The 17,649-nt window shown below is 33.7% G+C and overlaps 1 protein-coding gene across 1 annotated transcript; it reads right to left on the minus strand.

Moving 5' to 3' along the window:
• Positions 1-383: 383 nt before the first annotated feature.
• LOC143238578 (uncharacterized) lies at positions 384-16,817 on the minus strand. The gene is made up of 28 exons (XM_076478936.1): positions 16,778-16,817; positions 16,390-16,460; positions 15,846-16,041; positions 13,205-13,405; positions 12,765-12,898; positions 12,013-12,136; positions 11,560-11,722; positions 11,063-11,349; positions 10,721-10,920; positions 9,450-9,723; positions 9,123-9,267; positions 8,839-8,984; positions 7,659-8,615; positions 7,441-7,485; positions 6,730-7,224; positions 5,728-6,081; positions 4,962-5,335; positions 4,718-4,871; positions 4,489-4,596; positions 4,084-4,250; positions 3,792-3,939; positions 3,188-3,457; positions 2,744-3,013; positions 2,403-2,603; positions 1,870-2,120; positions 1,556-1,715; positions 927-1,073; positions 384-630 (listed from the first exon to the last, which is right to left on the minus strand). The coding sequence occupies exons 2-28, from the start codon at positions 16,453-16,455 to the stop codon at positions 590-592; spliced, it is 6,078 nt and encodes a 2,025-aa protein (XP_076335051.1). The 5' UTR covers positions 16,456-16,460; positions 16,778-16,817; the 3' UTR covers positions 384-589.
• Positions 16,818-17,649: the final 832 nt, after the last annotated feature.

The following is a 17,649-nucleotide window of genomic DNA, read 5'->3' on the forward strand; positions in this document are numbered from 1 at the left end:
GCTGTTGAAATTCGGAAAGTAATTTAACTAATTTCTTCTAAATTTGTCATTCAAAATCAAGTAAATTAAAGCATGCCGAACAGAAGAAAAAGTTAACTTTTCAAAACTGCCTTAAAATTAAGCTCACGGCCTGTGTACACAATTATACACGTAATTAACAGATTGAAAACTTCTTCAAATCTTAGAAAAATCTACAAGTAGGTTTATTGTTTAAACTTTCATGGAGCCCAAGCTGTATTGAAGATTATTCAAGTAGGAAAACTTCATTTTAGTGCAAAGTTGTTTTTTGGGTTTTAAAACACGAAGGTTCTGGCTTTGTTAGATTGTAATAATGTGAAAGTTGGTTGTTGCCAGCAAGAAACTTAACTGCACTTGTAAAAATGAAAGAGTTATCAAAGCATATTTAATTTGCATAAAAATTAAAAAGTTGTAGTTAAGTTAACGATTGTATACAAACCATAAACGAATAACTTTTTAAATTCTTAAACATAAAAAAATATAAACAACAAAAAACTTTAAACTAGAAAATTTGTCAAATAAGATTAAATCTAAAAAAGTAACGAAAACTTTAGCCTTAGAACTTCATTCCTTATGGCCAGAGTAGCATGCGTTGTGATGGTACTGTCGAACCTGCAAAAGTAGTCCAAGTAATAAAATCTAGAGTGAATGTTTTAATGGTGATTAAGAACAAACATTCGATTCACATTATACCCTAAATTTTCCCCGACACTTTAAATTACCGTATAAAAGATACGACGTAACAAGAAGAGTAGTCATTAAAGACGCCATATTCGGTTATCCTCCTCCGGTTTACCATAAATTAAAGTTTAGAGAAAAAAGTTACAACCCATGGATGGTTCATTATAGAGAAAGATACGAAATTTAAACGACTCCATTAGCTTACTATACATTTAGGACCAACATACCCTTCATCTCAGCTTTAAGAACCGTTGAAGTTTTGGCAATTTTTCCTTGAACCACTGCCACATATAGTTCACCATGGGCAACAAAGGGTTTCACATCCCTTATATCGTCACTCACCAAAGTAGTATTGCTCACAAAACCCCTTTCCCCTGCAAAAGAAGGGTTCATTCATAAGCCAATTTAAGGACATGCAAGAAATTTCTTACCAGTTTGAACATAAACTTCAATAATATATTACAGTACCGAAGAACCTGTATTCCAAATACCACTATTTGCGTAATCAACCAACCAATTTTAACCAGGATAGTTCTAGTACAAAGACTAAATTAGCGATGTGCAAATTTAGCCATTTAAGTATCAGAAATGACAAAACTAGATAGGTAATTGTTTTATTCTAAATTTGAAAAAAGTCATTCACCGTTTAGAAAATCTGGCGGACCACCAAACTGACCCAGAGCAGATGAAGCCATAACCATTTAAAATCTTAATTGTTTAGATGGTTTCATTTACGGTTTTAAACAAGTAGGTAAACTTTTACTAAAAGTGTAGCTTTAACTATTTAAAAACTAAAACAATACTTCATATCTATATAAAGGTAAGCTACTTTATGCTGCAGTAAGCAGCACCTGACCTTGAAGGTGGTAGAATTCAGCCACAGTCGAATTTGAAATAATCATGTAAACCTCGTGCAGCCTACCCAGCTGAAATACTTCTAGAGACATGGGATTGTCAAAGTAGATTTTCTGATGGAGCCGGAATGGAGTTTCAAGACAGCCGCAGCTGCGATACACCTAAATAGAGGACATTATAGTTACAGCAACCTTTGAATTCAATAGATAGTAGGTAGTTAATTACTTCTAAATTACACCCAACATAAGAACGTACTTGCAAGCCACTCCAAAAATAAAAGTGGTACAAATAAAGATAGAGAACCAGATCACACACCTGAACAGAATTTGGTTCGAGTGCTTCGTGAACAGGAATAGCATTGGTAAAAGCCAGGTAGTGCTTCGAGCAGTGTTTGAAATATACGACATCGTCACTAGCTGGCGCTGCTATCTCTTGCACCAGTTCAATATCTTTGTTGAATTTGAACAAGAGAGAAGATCCTTGGGTATACGGTGAAGGAAATTTCCTCGCAACTGCTATGTGAACCTCCTCCTGGTTTAACCTGAATGCTGTCATCCCTGTCGATTCTGGAATTGAGAAAAATAAAAAGAGATTGAAATCCAGGCTTGTTTGCGATATAAAGTTACCGCATAACTTTAAGCGCGTTTCACAGTTTATCCAAGGGATGAATTACGTAGGAGGAACTATCACTTAACAAAAAATTTGGAAGAGTTCACATGAAGTAGTTCTAACTTGCCATTAGATTATTAGTAGTGACTAGGTTTAGGTAGCGTTTTGCTTGCATTACATTATCTTGCATTGCAAGATAAAAATTTAGCCTACATCAAAACTGTTACTCTACAAATTACCTTTTCCAGCATGAAAAGATGCCACTTGCATTAGTAAGTCATTGGAACCATGAATACTTCCGAACACGTAAATCTTGCAAGTGCCTTCCACATCTAGGACGATTATGTTGGAATAAGATGAGTCTCCGTTTACAACGGCAATATCCAATATACCTTGCCCCAGTGAAGCCACTGGATGTTCTATTTCTTTGATTACAGTGTCTGAAATAGAATTGAAACAGAACAAGATGAAGAATTTGCTTCATAAATAGATATTTGGTTCTCCATGTTTTAGCTCACCTTTATTTCTCCGAAAAATGTTCGCAATTATAAATCAAGATTTTAAAAAAAATTATACATACCGATTGTCGATTGGGGAGCAGCTACATAGATCATAAAGACGCGCTGTAGAATGTGAAGAGAAATTCTACGTATAGTAGCAGATGTGGATATCGTGTCAAGATACAATAACTTAGGATGTTCCATTACAAAGTTGTAAGCCTTGCCGTAATAGCCATTATTTGGTCCAGTAACAATACTGAAATCCGTTGTCTGGGGAAGAACATCCACAAAGTCTCCCGTGATGTTAAGTGAAGTGTAGAACACGAATTTATCCAGATGATACAGCGACTCTATATGGAGATATCAAATGTTCTCTTGAAGGACCATTTCAGTTTCTACATATTTAAGATTTAGAAGTTCTCCTTTAAGTCACTAAACTTGGCATTTAAAAAAAATCAACTACTTACGTTTTAGTTAAATAAATGGCAAGTTAATTGTCACTGTTTTTAACAAGTTAGACATACCTTCTAGTACATCCCATAAGTAGTCTCCAATAAGCTGCTGGCGACGAATGTCGTCCAAGATATAGCGAGTTTTCGCCTTAAAACTGATGTCGAAATGAACAACTGCTTTATCCAACTTGTCCAGGTCAACGTGGTCAATTGTTTTTCCAATAATCAAACCTCCTTTAACTAACAAGTCAGCAAAGAAGAATTCTGCGGAAATGTATTGGGTAGTCTCCAGGTAGACAACTTCCTTTACCATTAATAGGACGCTGACCTCGTTTATTAGACCTTAAAGTAGAATAGAAGGACTTAAAATTGTATTAGACAATGAACGCTCATTCTTCAGGTTCCCAGTTTAAAGTAAATACTGTTCTAACAGTGGTTAGAATAAAAGTTTAACCGGAAGTTTGATTTGGTAGCATTATATGTGAAACAAGAGAAACCTGCTATGGGGAATGGTAAATTGCAAGTTCGAGATTAAGGTACATAGTAAGAGTATTGAAATTCCTCGTGCAAAAGGAAGCACCGTTAACATAAATGACCACATTTAAAGAAGGTTCAATTTACAAGTAATAAAAATAAAATACCGAGTTCCTATACTTACAGTAGTGTTTTAACTTACCCTGTACGTAAAGGTTTTGATATTTAACACCACTCAAGAATTTCAGTTGTCCAGATATGACCTGGTTAGTATACAGATTTACAGATTCTCTTAAATTCATGTTGTTTACACTCAATAGATGCAAGTCTTTCTCGCATAGAATTTTACCCTGAAATATACAGAATAGAAACACCGTTTACAAAAAGATGTTAATGAAATCTCAAATGGCAATAAAGTAAGAGCATACACAAATAGTTAACCTTACCGATTCTGAAGCGTTTACTCATCTGTTATTAAATTTGTCAAGACTTACCATTATCATTTTATGACCACTCGCAGTTTGGTTTCCAGTTTTCAGCAGAGTATCATTCATATACTTTTCCAGAACGCGGTTGTTCACTGTTTCAGCAACAGTTACGTGCTCTTTAAAGAACACGTTGGTAAAGAGTTTTTCACCGTAAATACGTTGGACATCACCACCTAAGAATTTTTTTACAACAGTAAGATAAACAGAATGTAAAACAAAAGTAGCTTAAAATAGTTTGATTAGCTACTATAACGTATATTACAATTGGTACACATCAGTCCGATTTTCCAAAATTTAAGGTTTGATCCCTGGCTTAGATGAAAGTTGCGTATAGTATAGTTAGATAAACACAATTTACAAGATTTAATTAATCTGTAAAGATGATATTGTACCAAAAGTTTGTAAACCGACCTGTTCCGTTCACTGTAATCGCCCCTATAGATAAATCTATGTTGTTGATATGTCCGTGGACCGTGATACTGCAGTTAACTTCCACAAAGTTTCTGAAAACTTTCACATCTAGAAATAAACCCAAAGCCGTAATGAAACTCCTATATACATGTACATACATTTAGTTTGGAATTGTCGACCTAAGCAAGTCTATACTAAATATTTGCCGGCAAACTATTTAAAAATTTACCTTCGATTTTCCGAGACTTGTCAATATAAACCGCATTTCTGGCAAGTCGGGTAAGATCAATTTCATTTACAGTATAAACACTAGCAGGACCTAGAACCTGCAAGTAATGGAGAACCACCACTTCTTCCGTGAAGATTTTTAAAGTTGGTATTTCCTAAAAGGAAAAGAGCATTTAAAAAAAATAACTTATATGGAATATAGTTCGAAATTCAAAAAATTAAGAAACCATTTGTTGTCAGCTAACCTGTTCTCCGATTACCCTGATCACATCTACTATAAACTGTTCAAGATCCATGTCGTTTAGCAAATTCGTTATTAAGTTAGCTTTCACAAAAGTTTCGTTGGCAATAGATTTTGAGTTTGTTATATGGTCACTTTCATTAACTGAAACCGCTTCAGTTTTGAGCCAAGACAATTTTATCCCGTTCACTAGACCCAAAACTAGTGGGTTATTTTTTATTTCCACTTCGTTTCGGAATACTAAGCTCCCAAGCACCATGTCATTTTGGTCCTCTTTCATTGTTATAACGTTCAAATAAGAAACATCTATTCCATTGAGTAGTCTCGATGTCAGGAGGTTTGAGGATAATCCCAGTCCACGTTCGAATACAAAGACACCTGGAATGATAATTAAAGTTTAGTTTTCCTCGCAGAATAACCTATTTAAGAGGACAAAGTATGGGCAGTAGTATTTATGTAGAAGAGGAGGGGGGGGGTAAATTTCCTTTAAGCGAATTAATTTTCATACCTTTCTACAGCATGCAGAAAATGTTGTTAAATCTAAGCAAGAAGCCTTGCAGAAATTTGCATGTACGATGTTAGTTGGCAAATATAAAGTAATTTCGACAAATAAATGAACTATTAAAAAGAAAAGTTCAACTAGCGTTCGCCATTGATATTATTCTACGAAAACCTACCAAATTTAAAGGCACAAGCTAATCCAATATTACATTCCGTTGTTTACGGAAAGAAGGTAGCTTTTAAGAAAGATTATTGAAAATATAGCTCACCTGTAATTACTTGAGGGGAAGTTTGAGTAAGTAGTTTATGAGAAAGGTGAACACCATTCACAAATATAGCGTTAATACTTCCTTCCGTATGGAATACATTTTGGAAACGCACTGGTTCTGTTAGGATGTGGTTACCTTCCACCATAACAGAGTCTTGTACAAGATCAGTAAGGTCGATATTATTAATAAGTTTTCTGACATTTAGACGTTCCACTACTGGCAAGAAGTCCAAGAAAGTATAATGATTAGATAAAGTTTGATCTCCATTCAACTGAATAGCGTTAGAATTAACCAAATCCAGTTTAACACTGGAAACTCCACTCGTTTTAATATTTCCCCAGATGGAAATTTCACCTGTAAGAAAATGTAAATCTTATTTAAAATGCGAGAGGAGAGAAATACCTCACTCCTGCCCCCTCTCCACACAATTTAGTTATAGATGCATTTAATATTATAGACATAATTATGTACTCAACAACTGGCATCCTTGAAAACTAAAAACACCGTTATGGATACTTAATCGTTTAAGTGTAGACTGGTATGTCTACAGGTAGTTTCATATGGAAGCTTATGATGAATATAGTAAGCCTATAGTTGTAAAGCTGCAGCAATAATTCAAATCAAAATTAGGCGTTTTAATTTATTTATTTATTTATTTTTTTATGGCCTACGTTACCTATGAGTTTGTGTATAGAATGTTAAACAAATTTCCGTTAGCTACATTTAGTTACGAAATAGCAGACTAGAGGGAAGGCAGCTACTGATAAACAATTTCAACAAAAGGTGCTTAAGCTGTTATAGTAGATTATTCTCGCATATGACGTCCTTGTGGTTAAATCCAATCTCAGAAGTTGAACTCATGATCCACATATTGAGAATAGTGCTTAAGCCAACCATGAAGGCATGTGTACCACTAAATATTGTCACCCTTTACTTTTATCTACTCACCCACTTTTAATTTATCAAAATATTTTTAGAGTAAAAACACAAAAACGAACTTACCTTCAAAGTTCTTTTCAAATATAGTTTGGATTTTACCGAGAGACATAATGTTTTTCGAAAGTTTCAGAAGATCAAAGTTGTTTACTCTCTCGGCTTCTATTAAAACAGCATTGTTATCGCCAAGTATAGTTTTGACCAAAATATCCTGAATGGAAGAAGTAGTTATTCTCTTTCGTAAGAGCTCCGTTATATCAACAGCATCAACTGTTGTTTCCACTTTAACGTCACCCATTACTCTCACCTGTTGAACCGAGAGATGTGGCTCATTCCGCCGATTAACTACTGGATTCGCTTTGAAAGTCTTTTTGGTAATTACTTGAGGAAGAGAAACTAGAACAGCGTTCTGTATATTAATGTCATCTATCGTTTCAGATATGACATTTTTGACTAAGAGATTTTTAAAGTACAGACGACCTTGTATCATATTTTGAAAACTCCGAGAGACACGTTCTGCTTCAAGAAGGTTTAATTCAACTTCGTCTACGATATTTATCTCTGCAAAGTCAGCAATTAATATTTAAAAATTAAATTGCAATTCTTAATTTGAAAGATAGAATAATCTTGGGTTATGTAAACAGAAGTTAATTGTGTAACGAAAAATTGGTACGACCAAGTTAAATTAAACTTCTTAATGTTCTCGCTAAAATATTGAGAGATAGGATTATACAAATAGTTTTAACGTAAAGACAAAGTAAAGACATTCAAACTTACCACTTCTGAGGTCCAAGAATATTGTTTCGTCAAAAAATTTTGTGCCTGTAGTAAAAAAGTGCGATAAGTTGTTATACAAATAACCAAAAGATGCAAAATTTAAAATCATTTTACGCAATTTAGAAAGGGGTATTCAAGAAGTAAGAAACTAATCTTAATGTAAGCGTAGTTAAAGAAAGAAAGAACACTGAAGTTCGATGCAAAAGTTCCTTGCTCACCTCTTATCTTCCGATTCCCACTGGCAAGCATGAAATATTCTATATCGAACCCACTAGTAGGGTTAACTCTAATAGATTGAACCATCAAAGCATCAAATATTTTAAATGAGTAAATTTCCACCATCTCAGTTTTGAATATGGCATCACTATGGGTTCTTTCCACGTCCAGTTCGTTGATTTTCTTTTCAACATCCAAGTTTTTCTCCACAATTACAGCGGCTAGGAAAATTGCGTTTCCAAATAAATTGTCCTCCTTTTTCATTAAAGGAGGAAGGATAGAGATATTAACAGTATCAACAAATCTTCCCACGATTATGTCCTTCTCTACTTCAATTCCCTGAGCAAATATCTTATCAAACAAAAAGTCTTCCTTAGTTAGGGTTACTGCATCTGAAGTATTTAACTTATCAACAAACCCATTAACATAAATATTATTAATCGACAGAGGACCCTGGAATGTTTTAGAGATTATTATGTTTTGCGAGCTATTTGAAGTAAATAGGTCGGTGGGTAGCTTTAATGCGTCGACCATTCCTCCCACAAAAAGTTTCTCACCAACCGAGAAAATTTCCTTGAAAGTCTTCTTTCCGGAAAAAATGGTTGGCATGTCTATTCTTACAATGTTGGTTCCCAACATATTTAAATCAACGTCATTAAATACGCCACTTATTGTAACATTTTGTACTAGTACGTCCTGAACGAATTTTTTACTGAACATTATCTGATATGCATTTGCTGTGAGAGAAAACCGTTTCATCTCTTTAACATCCGTTCTATCTATTATTTTTGCAGTTAGATCTCCGTAGATGTACATCTCATCCTTCATTATTACATGTGCCTTTATTTGATGTTTGTTGTGCAATGTAACCAAATCTTCCAACAGATACACATTGTTTACTCTCCCAGCAATATGTAGCTCATTTTGTATAATCAGAGGCATCATCATGTAGTAGTACGCTATAAAGAGAAAGTTATAGTAATTAACATTTCGTTGGGTGTAAAAGAACAAAAAAAACAAGTATTATTAGATCAGAGCTATTCGTTTCAATCAGAAATTAAATTTATGAAAAAGTAATCCAATTGTTATGGAAAAGGTGTTTAATATAAGAGCAAAAAATCTAGAAAAAATATTTGGTTGGAGGGGGGAAGCGAATTTGCTTCTAATGAAGAAGCGATGTACCTGTCGAGGCTTGATCTTTGTCTGTAGACAGAATATCTCGATCCAAATCGAAATTGTTTACACAGCATCGTACTTCAACAGACCGTCGGACTGTTATAGGGCTTACAAAGCTTCTCTCACCCTTTATTATTTCTGGTTTATCAGATCTGAAAAAGGAATTTGAAGTACGCTTTGGTATATTTGAATAAGCTGAATTTTTTCCTTCGAAAGAAGAATTTTCCAGTGTAGATTTACTATATAAATTTATATTTAGAATACATTCAACGAAATCATAATATATTTACCGATAGATGGATTTTTGTAAAATAATCATGTCAGTTTGGGCTATAGTCACCACATCTACAACAACCGCTCCTAACGTTGGAGTCTGCACAGAAAGGGCAGCATTTGTTCCAGTCATTAGAGTAGTTTCATCTAAGAGGGCGACATCTGAAACAAATAATTTCTCTTAATATGGACAAATGTTAGAAAGTTTTTTAATGTTCTCATATAGTTAAGTATTTCAATAATTAACTCGGTTATTACATTTCTAATTCGTTATATATTGAAGATTTAGGATATTGGTCGTTTCATTCCGAAATAGAATTCTTGGGAGATATTGTAAGTGTTACCTTTTACAGCCAAACTAACAGCTTCCAGATTTTGCTCAACATCATTCAAGTTTCGAGCTACCAAATCAATAGTCCACTTCAAATCAAAAGTCAATCGCGATTCGTCCAAATGGAAGTTTTCTATTAACTTAAGAGCGCCAACGATTTTATTCAGTACGTTCATTTTATAAAATATTTGGTGTTTAAAGATTAAAACATTTTCAGAGTTCACTGTAGCATACTCGAAGACGTGTAATAAACGCTGCCAATTTCTTTCGTACTCCTGAAATCGAATCTGAAATGAAATTAATTAGAATCACCTGGACTTTAAAGATCTACGATACATTGGAACAATGGATACGTTAAAGTGTCAAGTTACGTAGCTTAAAGTTATGTTACGTCCTTGGAGAATAATAAATTAAGTGTACGAATGGATATAACAAAAATTCGTAAAAAGAAATATTGCACAAGATAAAGATGTAATTTAAATTATCTCAAAGAATTAGATAACACTATAGCAAAATGTTAACGAAAAGAGATACATTACTCATTTGAGAATGAATAGTTATGCATTTCTACATATTAATTCTTACCCGTACTGTTACAGTAAGAATGATGTATTATTTGCATTGTTTTTAGGGGATTGGTATTAAAAATCTCGAAGTTTACTTTGTAGAGTTAGTTTTTCAATGGTGTTTGAATACACTGGAAAGTTGTATTTAAAACAGATAAAGTACAATGAGTTTCCAATTGTGGTATTCAGTGTTTGTTATTGGCTATACAGAAGACAATTTAAAAAAAAAGGGATAAAACAGTTTATACCAGAATTCAAATTTGTTTTAACTGCTACTAGTTGTTGACGCTGTTTATAAAAGCAGATTCTCAACTTTAAACTGTCTCTCTCCAATAAAGTTGACCTATATCAAATGTTTTAAATTTGGGTAATGACAAAGTACAAGAAATTTAAAAACTTTCTGCTACGGTATTTACGAGACAGCAAGAATTTAAAGTCAACTATTATATAGATATTAGTATAAAAAGAAAAGTTATGGCATCGTAAAGTTCTGAATGACTTATTGTTGAGGGTGAGAATATTTGAAGTATTTTGATAAACATTCTGATCGATTAGGAAAAGGAAGATTCTTCAGTAATTACAAAGAATGTATGTAAAACATAGTATCCAATTATATTTTTCGTAAACATTAGAATTGGAGAAATTTTAAAAATTTAAATTACTGTAAACGAAAACTTAAGAAAGGTAAGGGGAAATTAATCATTGTACACAACGTTACTTCAACATGATTTATAAAGTTCTCCAGCTCCATTAGTCTCGAAATCATTGGGTCAGGAAGAGGCTTTAGACTGGTGTGAAGAGAAAAAAGCTGTGGACCCTTTCTCTTATTTATAGCTAGGAGGTAAACAGTCTTCTTGTACATGAAGGAAGTGATACTGCCAGTCGATAGCTGAATATCTTCACGAAAGCTCTGGAATACTACGAAAAGACAATTTGAAAAATAGGGCTACTAACGACGACAATGATTTAAAGTAATTAAAACTAAATTATAAATCTAGCAATTTCTTTCAGGTTCAAATATCCTAAAATCTAATTTTATATTAAGAAACAGATTACTTACTCTGTGGAGACACCATAATCAGCCGATTCTCTCGACTCTGAAACACTAATAAAGATACTTGGTTGGGTATTGTATCTTGGAATAATACAGCAATGGCATCATCTCGGCACGACGATACTGGAATTGTATAAATCTGCACGACGTTTAGAAACTTTAGAAACTGCCTTGTGCGGAATTCTCCACGTCGCCACACAAGTAAATGTTGTTCTTGGGACGAGATAATAATAAAGAAATGTTCGAAGCCAACACGAAAACTGTGGAGATCACGAATATCTTCTGCATGAAACCTTGAAAAAAAAAAAAAAAAAGTGTATTTTAACTAGTCACGAGGTTATTCATGTTGAAAAGAACTGCTTCTGACGGAATAGAAATTAAAAGTTATCTTTCCAGTCCATTTCATACAAAAAAAAAAAAAAAAAAAAGAGGGAGAAAAAGTAGTTTCTTAAATACGTAATTTAATTTAAGGCAAGAGTCAGAAATAAAGTTTAGCTACTTACGATTCTAACAGCGTATGGGATCGTAGAAACCAATCTAATTTGAACATAAAACACGTAGATGAATTGGCTACGGCAACGTAACCCAATCCATGTAATAGAAAAGTTTCCAAGTCGATGGGATTATGCAACCATATTTTAATTACGTTCTTCCAGCATCCAATACCTTTAAAATGAAAAGCGCAATTTTACATACAATAGTTGAAGTAACGACTTAAGATACATTACAAAATTTAAAAAACAATTTTCACAGCCAGTTTATTCATGTTAGTAGATCAGCTTTTTTTTTCCTTTTTTTTTATTGTTATTATAACCTCATATTACTGTTACTTTGACAATGACTCATTTATGTCAATTATCTAAAAAATGACAGTTTGAAGATCTAGAAATTAGTAGCAAACTTCGTTTAATTATAAGGAAGAGAAATAACAATGCTGTGCGAAATCTTAATTTTACCTTTTTCAAGATATTGTATTTTGAAAGAAGATGAAGAGTTATATATCAGGATAATAGCACTATCGAACTGTGACGACACGTGCCCTAGTTTGAACGGAGTATCGCCCAATTTCAACGACAGGACCTAAATACAAAAGTAACGCTTTCTGAGAAGTACATAGAAATGTAACCAGAAAACTCTGGTTTAGCGTTCGATACATTGGAAAGAAAGGATAAGAGTTAACAAATGTTAGAAGTCAGTAAGTTATAGCAATGTAATCGAGAACAGGGAGTTTGTTTTAAGTAAAAGCACTTAAAAGCAAATAAAAATCATATTCAGACACTTGAATAAGGTCTTCTTGGGCTAGACGTTCCCAATTTTAAACAAGTTACATGATTTCTTAGAAGTCTGGAACCACAGGCACTTTAAAGAATTTTAGAGGATACGTTATAATCACATATGTGCCTGCAACTCAAAGTATATTTAGATTAACACCAGGATTTTCTCAGTATTCTCGAATGTTGACTGTGTCACAAGCCGTTTATTCGATAGTCAACGAAAGTCTTAAATTGCTCGACTTCATATATTTCGTACATTCTGAGAAAGAAAAATAGCTTCGCACGTATTTAAAAAGTATAGCGCTTAAGTGTTCAAAGTCAAGTGAAAGTAAAAGTAATTGAAACAGAATGTATGATTAACGTATCCTAATAAAAAAATTTCGTGTTTGAAGTAAGAAAGGTTGTTTTGTCTTGGGGAAAAAAAGACAAAGTACCTGGTTCGAGTATCCGTTCACCATCTTGTATACAGTTAAATGGGCGACATATTCAGAAGCCTCCAAAATTCCTACGGTTAATATTTGCAGATGTTCATAGGTTTTAACAAAAACAATAGAATCCAGGATAATGGCTAGAATTAAAAAAAAAAAATCTTCGTAAGCAACAGCTAAGATTGAAAAAATTAGTAATAATAACAAGTCAGAACATATTGCTTATACTCTTGCGATATGTACTTAGTAGCAAGCGAGGAAATAGCACAGTAGGAGAGCAGGTTTATAGTAGGGGTATAGTTGTGCACATCGAGAACACCAGAATGAAGGCTAAATTAAACGTTTACTTATAACAATTCTGTCTTTACTATGAGAATCCAAGTTGATTAGTAGTTTCTCATACATGCACGTTATTTTAATTGTTGACAAGTTCATACATCACTTACAGTTTTTAGTTGTGTGCGACAGTATAGCTGTCGATGTGTTCAGACTCATCCTATCTGCTATATAATCAATTTCCCATAGAAAAACTTTGTCATTTCCTACAGATAATATGAAATCAGAGTTGTTAAAACGAACGTATCGCCATAGTCTTGGCGAAGCGTCTGTTGTCAAGTTTTCTTCATAGATGTTTTCTATGATTATATCTGCAAAGAAAACGAGGTTGAAACTTTACCGATGAATAATCTGAATAAGTACGATAGTTAGTAATTATAATCTTCCCGATATAAGAGCATATTAAATATCCTCCCTCATTTGATATTACTACCGCTTTTACACAAACTTTTTCTTCGCCCTCAACTTCTTAAAAGTCTTGATTCTGCGAGTTAAGATCGGTTCTCCAGAGGAGAGCAAAGTTAAAACATGGTTAGCTTGTTATTGGAAATTATCCATTTCAGAACTTAAATTACAAATTCATAATAGAAACATTTTAACGAGTTGCATTTCTAGATGGCAAGGAGCAATTTATATTTAACAAAAGTTATGTTGGTGAAAGATAAGTTACCTATATTTGTACACCAGTTTCAATTTCAGTATCATTTTTTTTTTTTTACTTTTTCTTGTTGCTGTGCAGAAAGTGTTATTTCCCAATTGCTTATGCCTAAAGTAAATGGAAAAGACCTATTTTTCTCTCCAAACTTTGCTTTTGTGACCTTGGTAATGAAATATTCAAATTATACATTTTCCAGAACATTCCAGGTAGATTCAGTGCCAAATAGTTGATAGAGAATTTTTTCGAACTTCCTAGAATGTTGTAGAAGAGAAGGTAGACGTTGAAAAATCCAAATTACAACTTCAGAGGTTCAGCTGGTGAGAGAAACCCATACTATCCCAACCAAAGAAACCTCAATGACTTAAATCTGAGATCTTGGTATAACAAAGTCGAATGTCGAGCTTTTGACATCTTGGCTAAAGGAGTGGGATTTGCTAGATGAAAGTGTGCAAGTTGCAAGTCAGAGGAAACGTCACCGACATTAAGCTTCTTCACTCGTCAAGATAGGCTCTGCTTCTGCCACAATGCATCCGGTCTGTGCGAGGCAATTGGAATTGCATTAACCCGAACGAGTGGCGCCTCTTCACCAATAGCTCATTCAAGAACCTTAAAGCTGTGCTGCTCCATAACGAAAATAAGTATCCTTCCCCTGGTTCATCCGGTGCACCTCAAAAAGAAATACAACAGCGTCAAGACCTTGCTAGAAGCCTTTAAGTATGATTTGTATGGCTGGGAGGTTATCGGAGACTACAAAATGGTGGCATTCCTGATGAGTTTCCAAGAAGACTTTACCAAATTTCCCTGTTATCTTTGCCTTTGGGACAGTAGGGACACTGCAGCGCATACAACAGGAAGCAGTGGCCACAACGAACCGAGTTCTCTGTAGGGAGGCACAATATCAAGTGTGAGCCACTAGCAAACCTCCAGAGGGTGTTGTTTCCACCATTTAACGTAAAATTGGGTCTTGTGAAACAATTTGTCACACTTTTGATAAGGATTCTGCAGCCTTCAAGTACCTTCGAGACTTCTTCTCTAAGCGGTCTGAGGCAAAGGTCAAAGCTGGTATCTTCGTTGGACCACAAATAAAGATCTTGGAGTGCACAGAATTCCCCAAGAAAGCCAACAGGAAGGAGAAAAAGCTTGAGGCACCTTTGTCACAGTGATTCGGGCTTCTTGTGCAATCACAAGGCCGAAAATTATGTGGAACTGGTTGAGGCTCTGATTAAGAACTATGGCAAAATGGGCTGGAAGATGTCCCCGAAAGTCCATGTCCTTGACGCTTATCTTGATATATTCAAGGAGAACATGGGAGCATACTCAGAGGAGGAAGGCAAGCGCTTCCACCAAGACATACTGGACTTTGAAAGCCGCTACCAAGGAGCGTATAACGAAAACATGATTAGAGACTATATTTGGGGGCTGATAAGTAAAAATAATTTACATTATAGTCGCAAATCTCGAAAAACTATTCACTTCTAAACATTTTGTATAACTTTAGTATAAATACATGTAAATTCTGATTCATATGTTTTATTCAGACCTTGTGTGAATGAAAATGTGCAAATTTGCCCGTTTTTACATAGAAAATAGGTTAATTTGTAAATTTCATTATCCAGGTCACAAAAGCAAAGTTTGAAGGGAATAATGGCCATTTTTTGTACTTTTGCAACTAAAACAATTGAGAAATAACAAAATGTGTGTTACATAATGTTGTTTACGCTACGAATATCGTAAAACGATTGCATACTACAGATTAAGTTTTAATTAAATAGCAATATTTAATAGTTGATGTGTCGTACAACTATAAATGTAATGCATTAACTCATGAAGTAAAAATTTGTGTCAGAATGAGAAACAAAAACAAACAATTTGTCAGGTTAGAGCGTGATGGAATATTCCGCCCACCCTCCTTTGAGAAGTATTGATTCGAGAATGTAGGTACTTATTGCAAGTAGTGAGGAATTCTCAAAGATGTTTATTACTTGTAATATTTATGGATAAGCCTTAAGGATTAGAGACCGATGTATTGCTATTACTTAAATCAGTTAAAAAATATAAAAGCGTTATTCTTATTACACTAAACATTACACTACCTTCTCTGTTATTGTAGCCAGTATTAGGAATGTGGCCATGAAGAAAAGGATCAGCTTTCCTTAATTCTGGGTGGTCCATATCATAAAAAACGTCGTTTACATAATTGTCTTCTGGAGCAAAGTACTGACGCGTCATATCCAGGACTACAGAATTAAGAGTATCACGAAAAGAACGAGTCTGCTGGTAGTTTGGAAGCTAGGAAAACAAACCAAAATAAAAACAAAAAACAAGTATAGTTGTTTGTTACTTAAATGTAATATTGAGTATTTAAAAACTACAAAATACAGTTTTAGAAATAAAAAACAAACTGAAAGACATACCTAGCATAATTTACACAAGAAGAATAGTTTAAGCAATACAGCAGCGTTAGTCTAATTACCCCACCTCCCCCATGTGTAAACCATTTGGCGTTAGTTATACAATTTCCCGCTGTGTAAATTAGTTGGATAGTTAGTGATAATAATAAAATAATATCCGCATGTTTAAGTGAAGATTCAATTGGATAGTTATCGAACTGGAGAAGAACACACAAATAATACTTACCACAAATTCCGATCGTAAGGGTCGCCATACCCATAACAGTAGTGTAAAATGAAGTACAAGCCTCATGTTACCTAAAAATAATTATTAACCATTTAAGTAGATATACTAAAGTTATCTTTCAATACAAACATACACCAATAAATCCTACTTTAGATATATTATGAGTCTATTGGAATAAAGTACAAAATAATTATAATACAAAACACAGCAGTTGTATACCTAAAGTACAAAATAATTATAATACAAAACACAGCAGTTGTATACCTAAAGTACAAAATGACTATAATACGAAACACAACAGTTGTATACCTAAAGTACAAAATGACTACAATACAAAACACAGCAGTTGTATACCTAAAGTACAAAATAACTATAATACAAAACACACCACCACAACTATTCCACTGAATCTCGTTAATATAAGGAAAATTCTCTACACTGAGCTGTGGGCGTGGCATATGACGCTAGTCTGTCTAACCAGACGTAACCTGCCAACATAAATCGTGTTAAAAGCAAAACATTCTTCTTTTCTTTCTGTAAGAAAATATACGCTTTTTTATTTTTCTTCTATTATTAAGTTTTCAGCTAATAGATATAAGTGATGTAATGAAAGAATGTGATTACTTTTAAATTAATAATTGTACATTTTTTGATTCTGTATTTGAATATTTATTTACTAGTTTACCAATATTCAAGTTTGTAACATTGTAAATTAAATGAGAAAGAATGTTAATAAAGTTCTTCAGCAGTGTATTTTCAATTTTCAATTTAAAGAAGACACCTTTGTGATACTTTTTTCTTTCTGTGCATTGTTTCTGCTAGCGAGAGAGAAAGTTGAAAAGAACGTTTTCTGTGACTTCCTAAACTGACATGCCAGGTTCTATACAGAAGTAAATATAAGATTATTAAGCATGCAGATGGGACTAAGAAACGGCTATACATAGGTATTAAAAGTGTAAAATAAGTTAGTAATTTTTTTAAAGTGGAGTGAAAACTATGAATAAGTTTACCACGTATGAAATATTCCATCTCAGTCTAACCAGCATAAGTTGAAATGTGAAACTGATAAAGAATATCAAATTTATAGTTTCCAAAAATTTAGGCTCAATTCACGCCTCAGTTCTTCTCACTCTTGTAATATTATTAGGAAAGCTTATTAAACGCTATGAATCAGTTAAGTCTGTAGTTCTTATCACTCAAGACAGTCATCATGATAAGAGCAGACTTTTATCTTTAAACAGTTAAAAGATCAAAAAGAAA

Source organism: Tachypleus tridentatus, chromosome 13 (assembly GCF_004210375.1).
Source record: "Tachypleus tridentatus isolate NWPU-2018 chromosome 13, ASM421037v1, whole genome shotgun sequence".
NCBI classification, from domain to species: domain Eukaryota; kingdom Metazoa; phylum Arthropoda; class Merostomata; order Xiphosura; family Limulidae; genus Tachypleus; species Tachypleus tridentatus.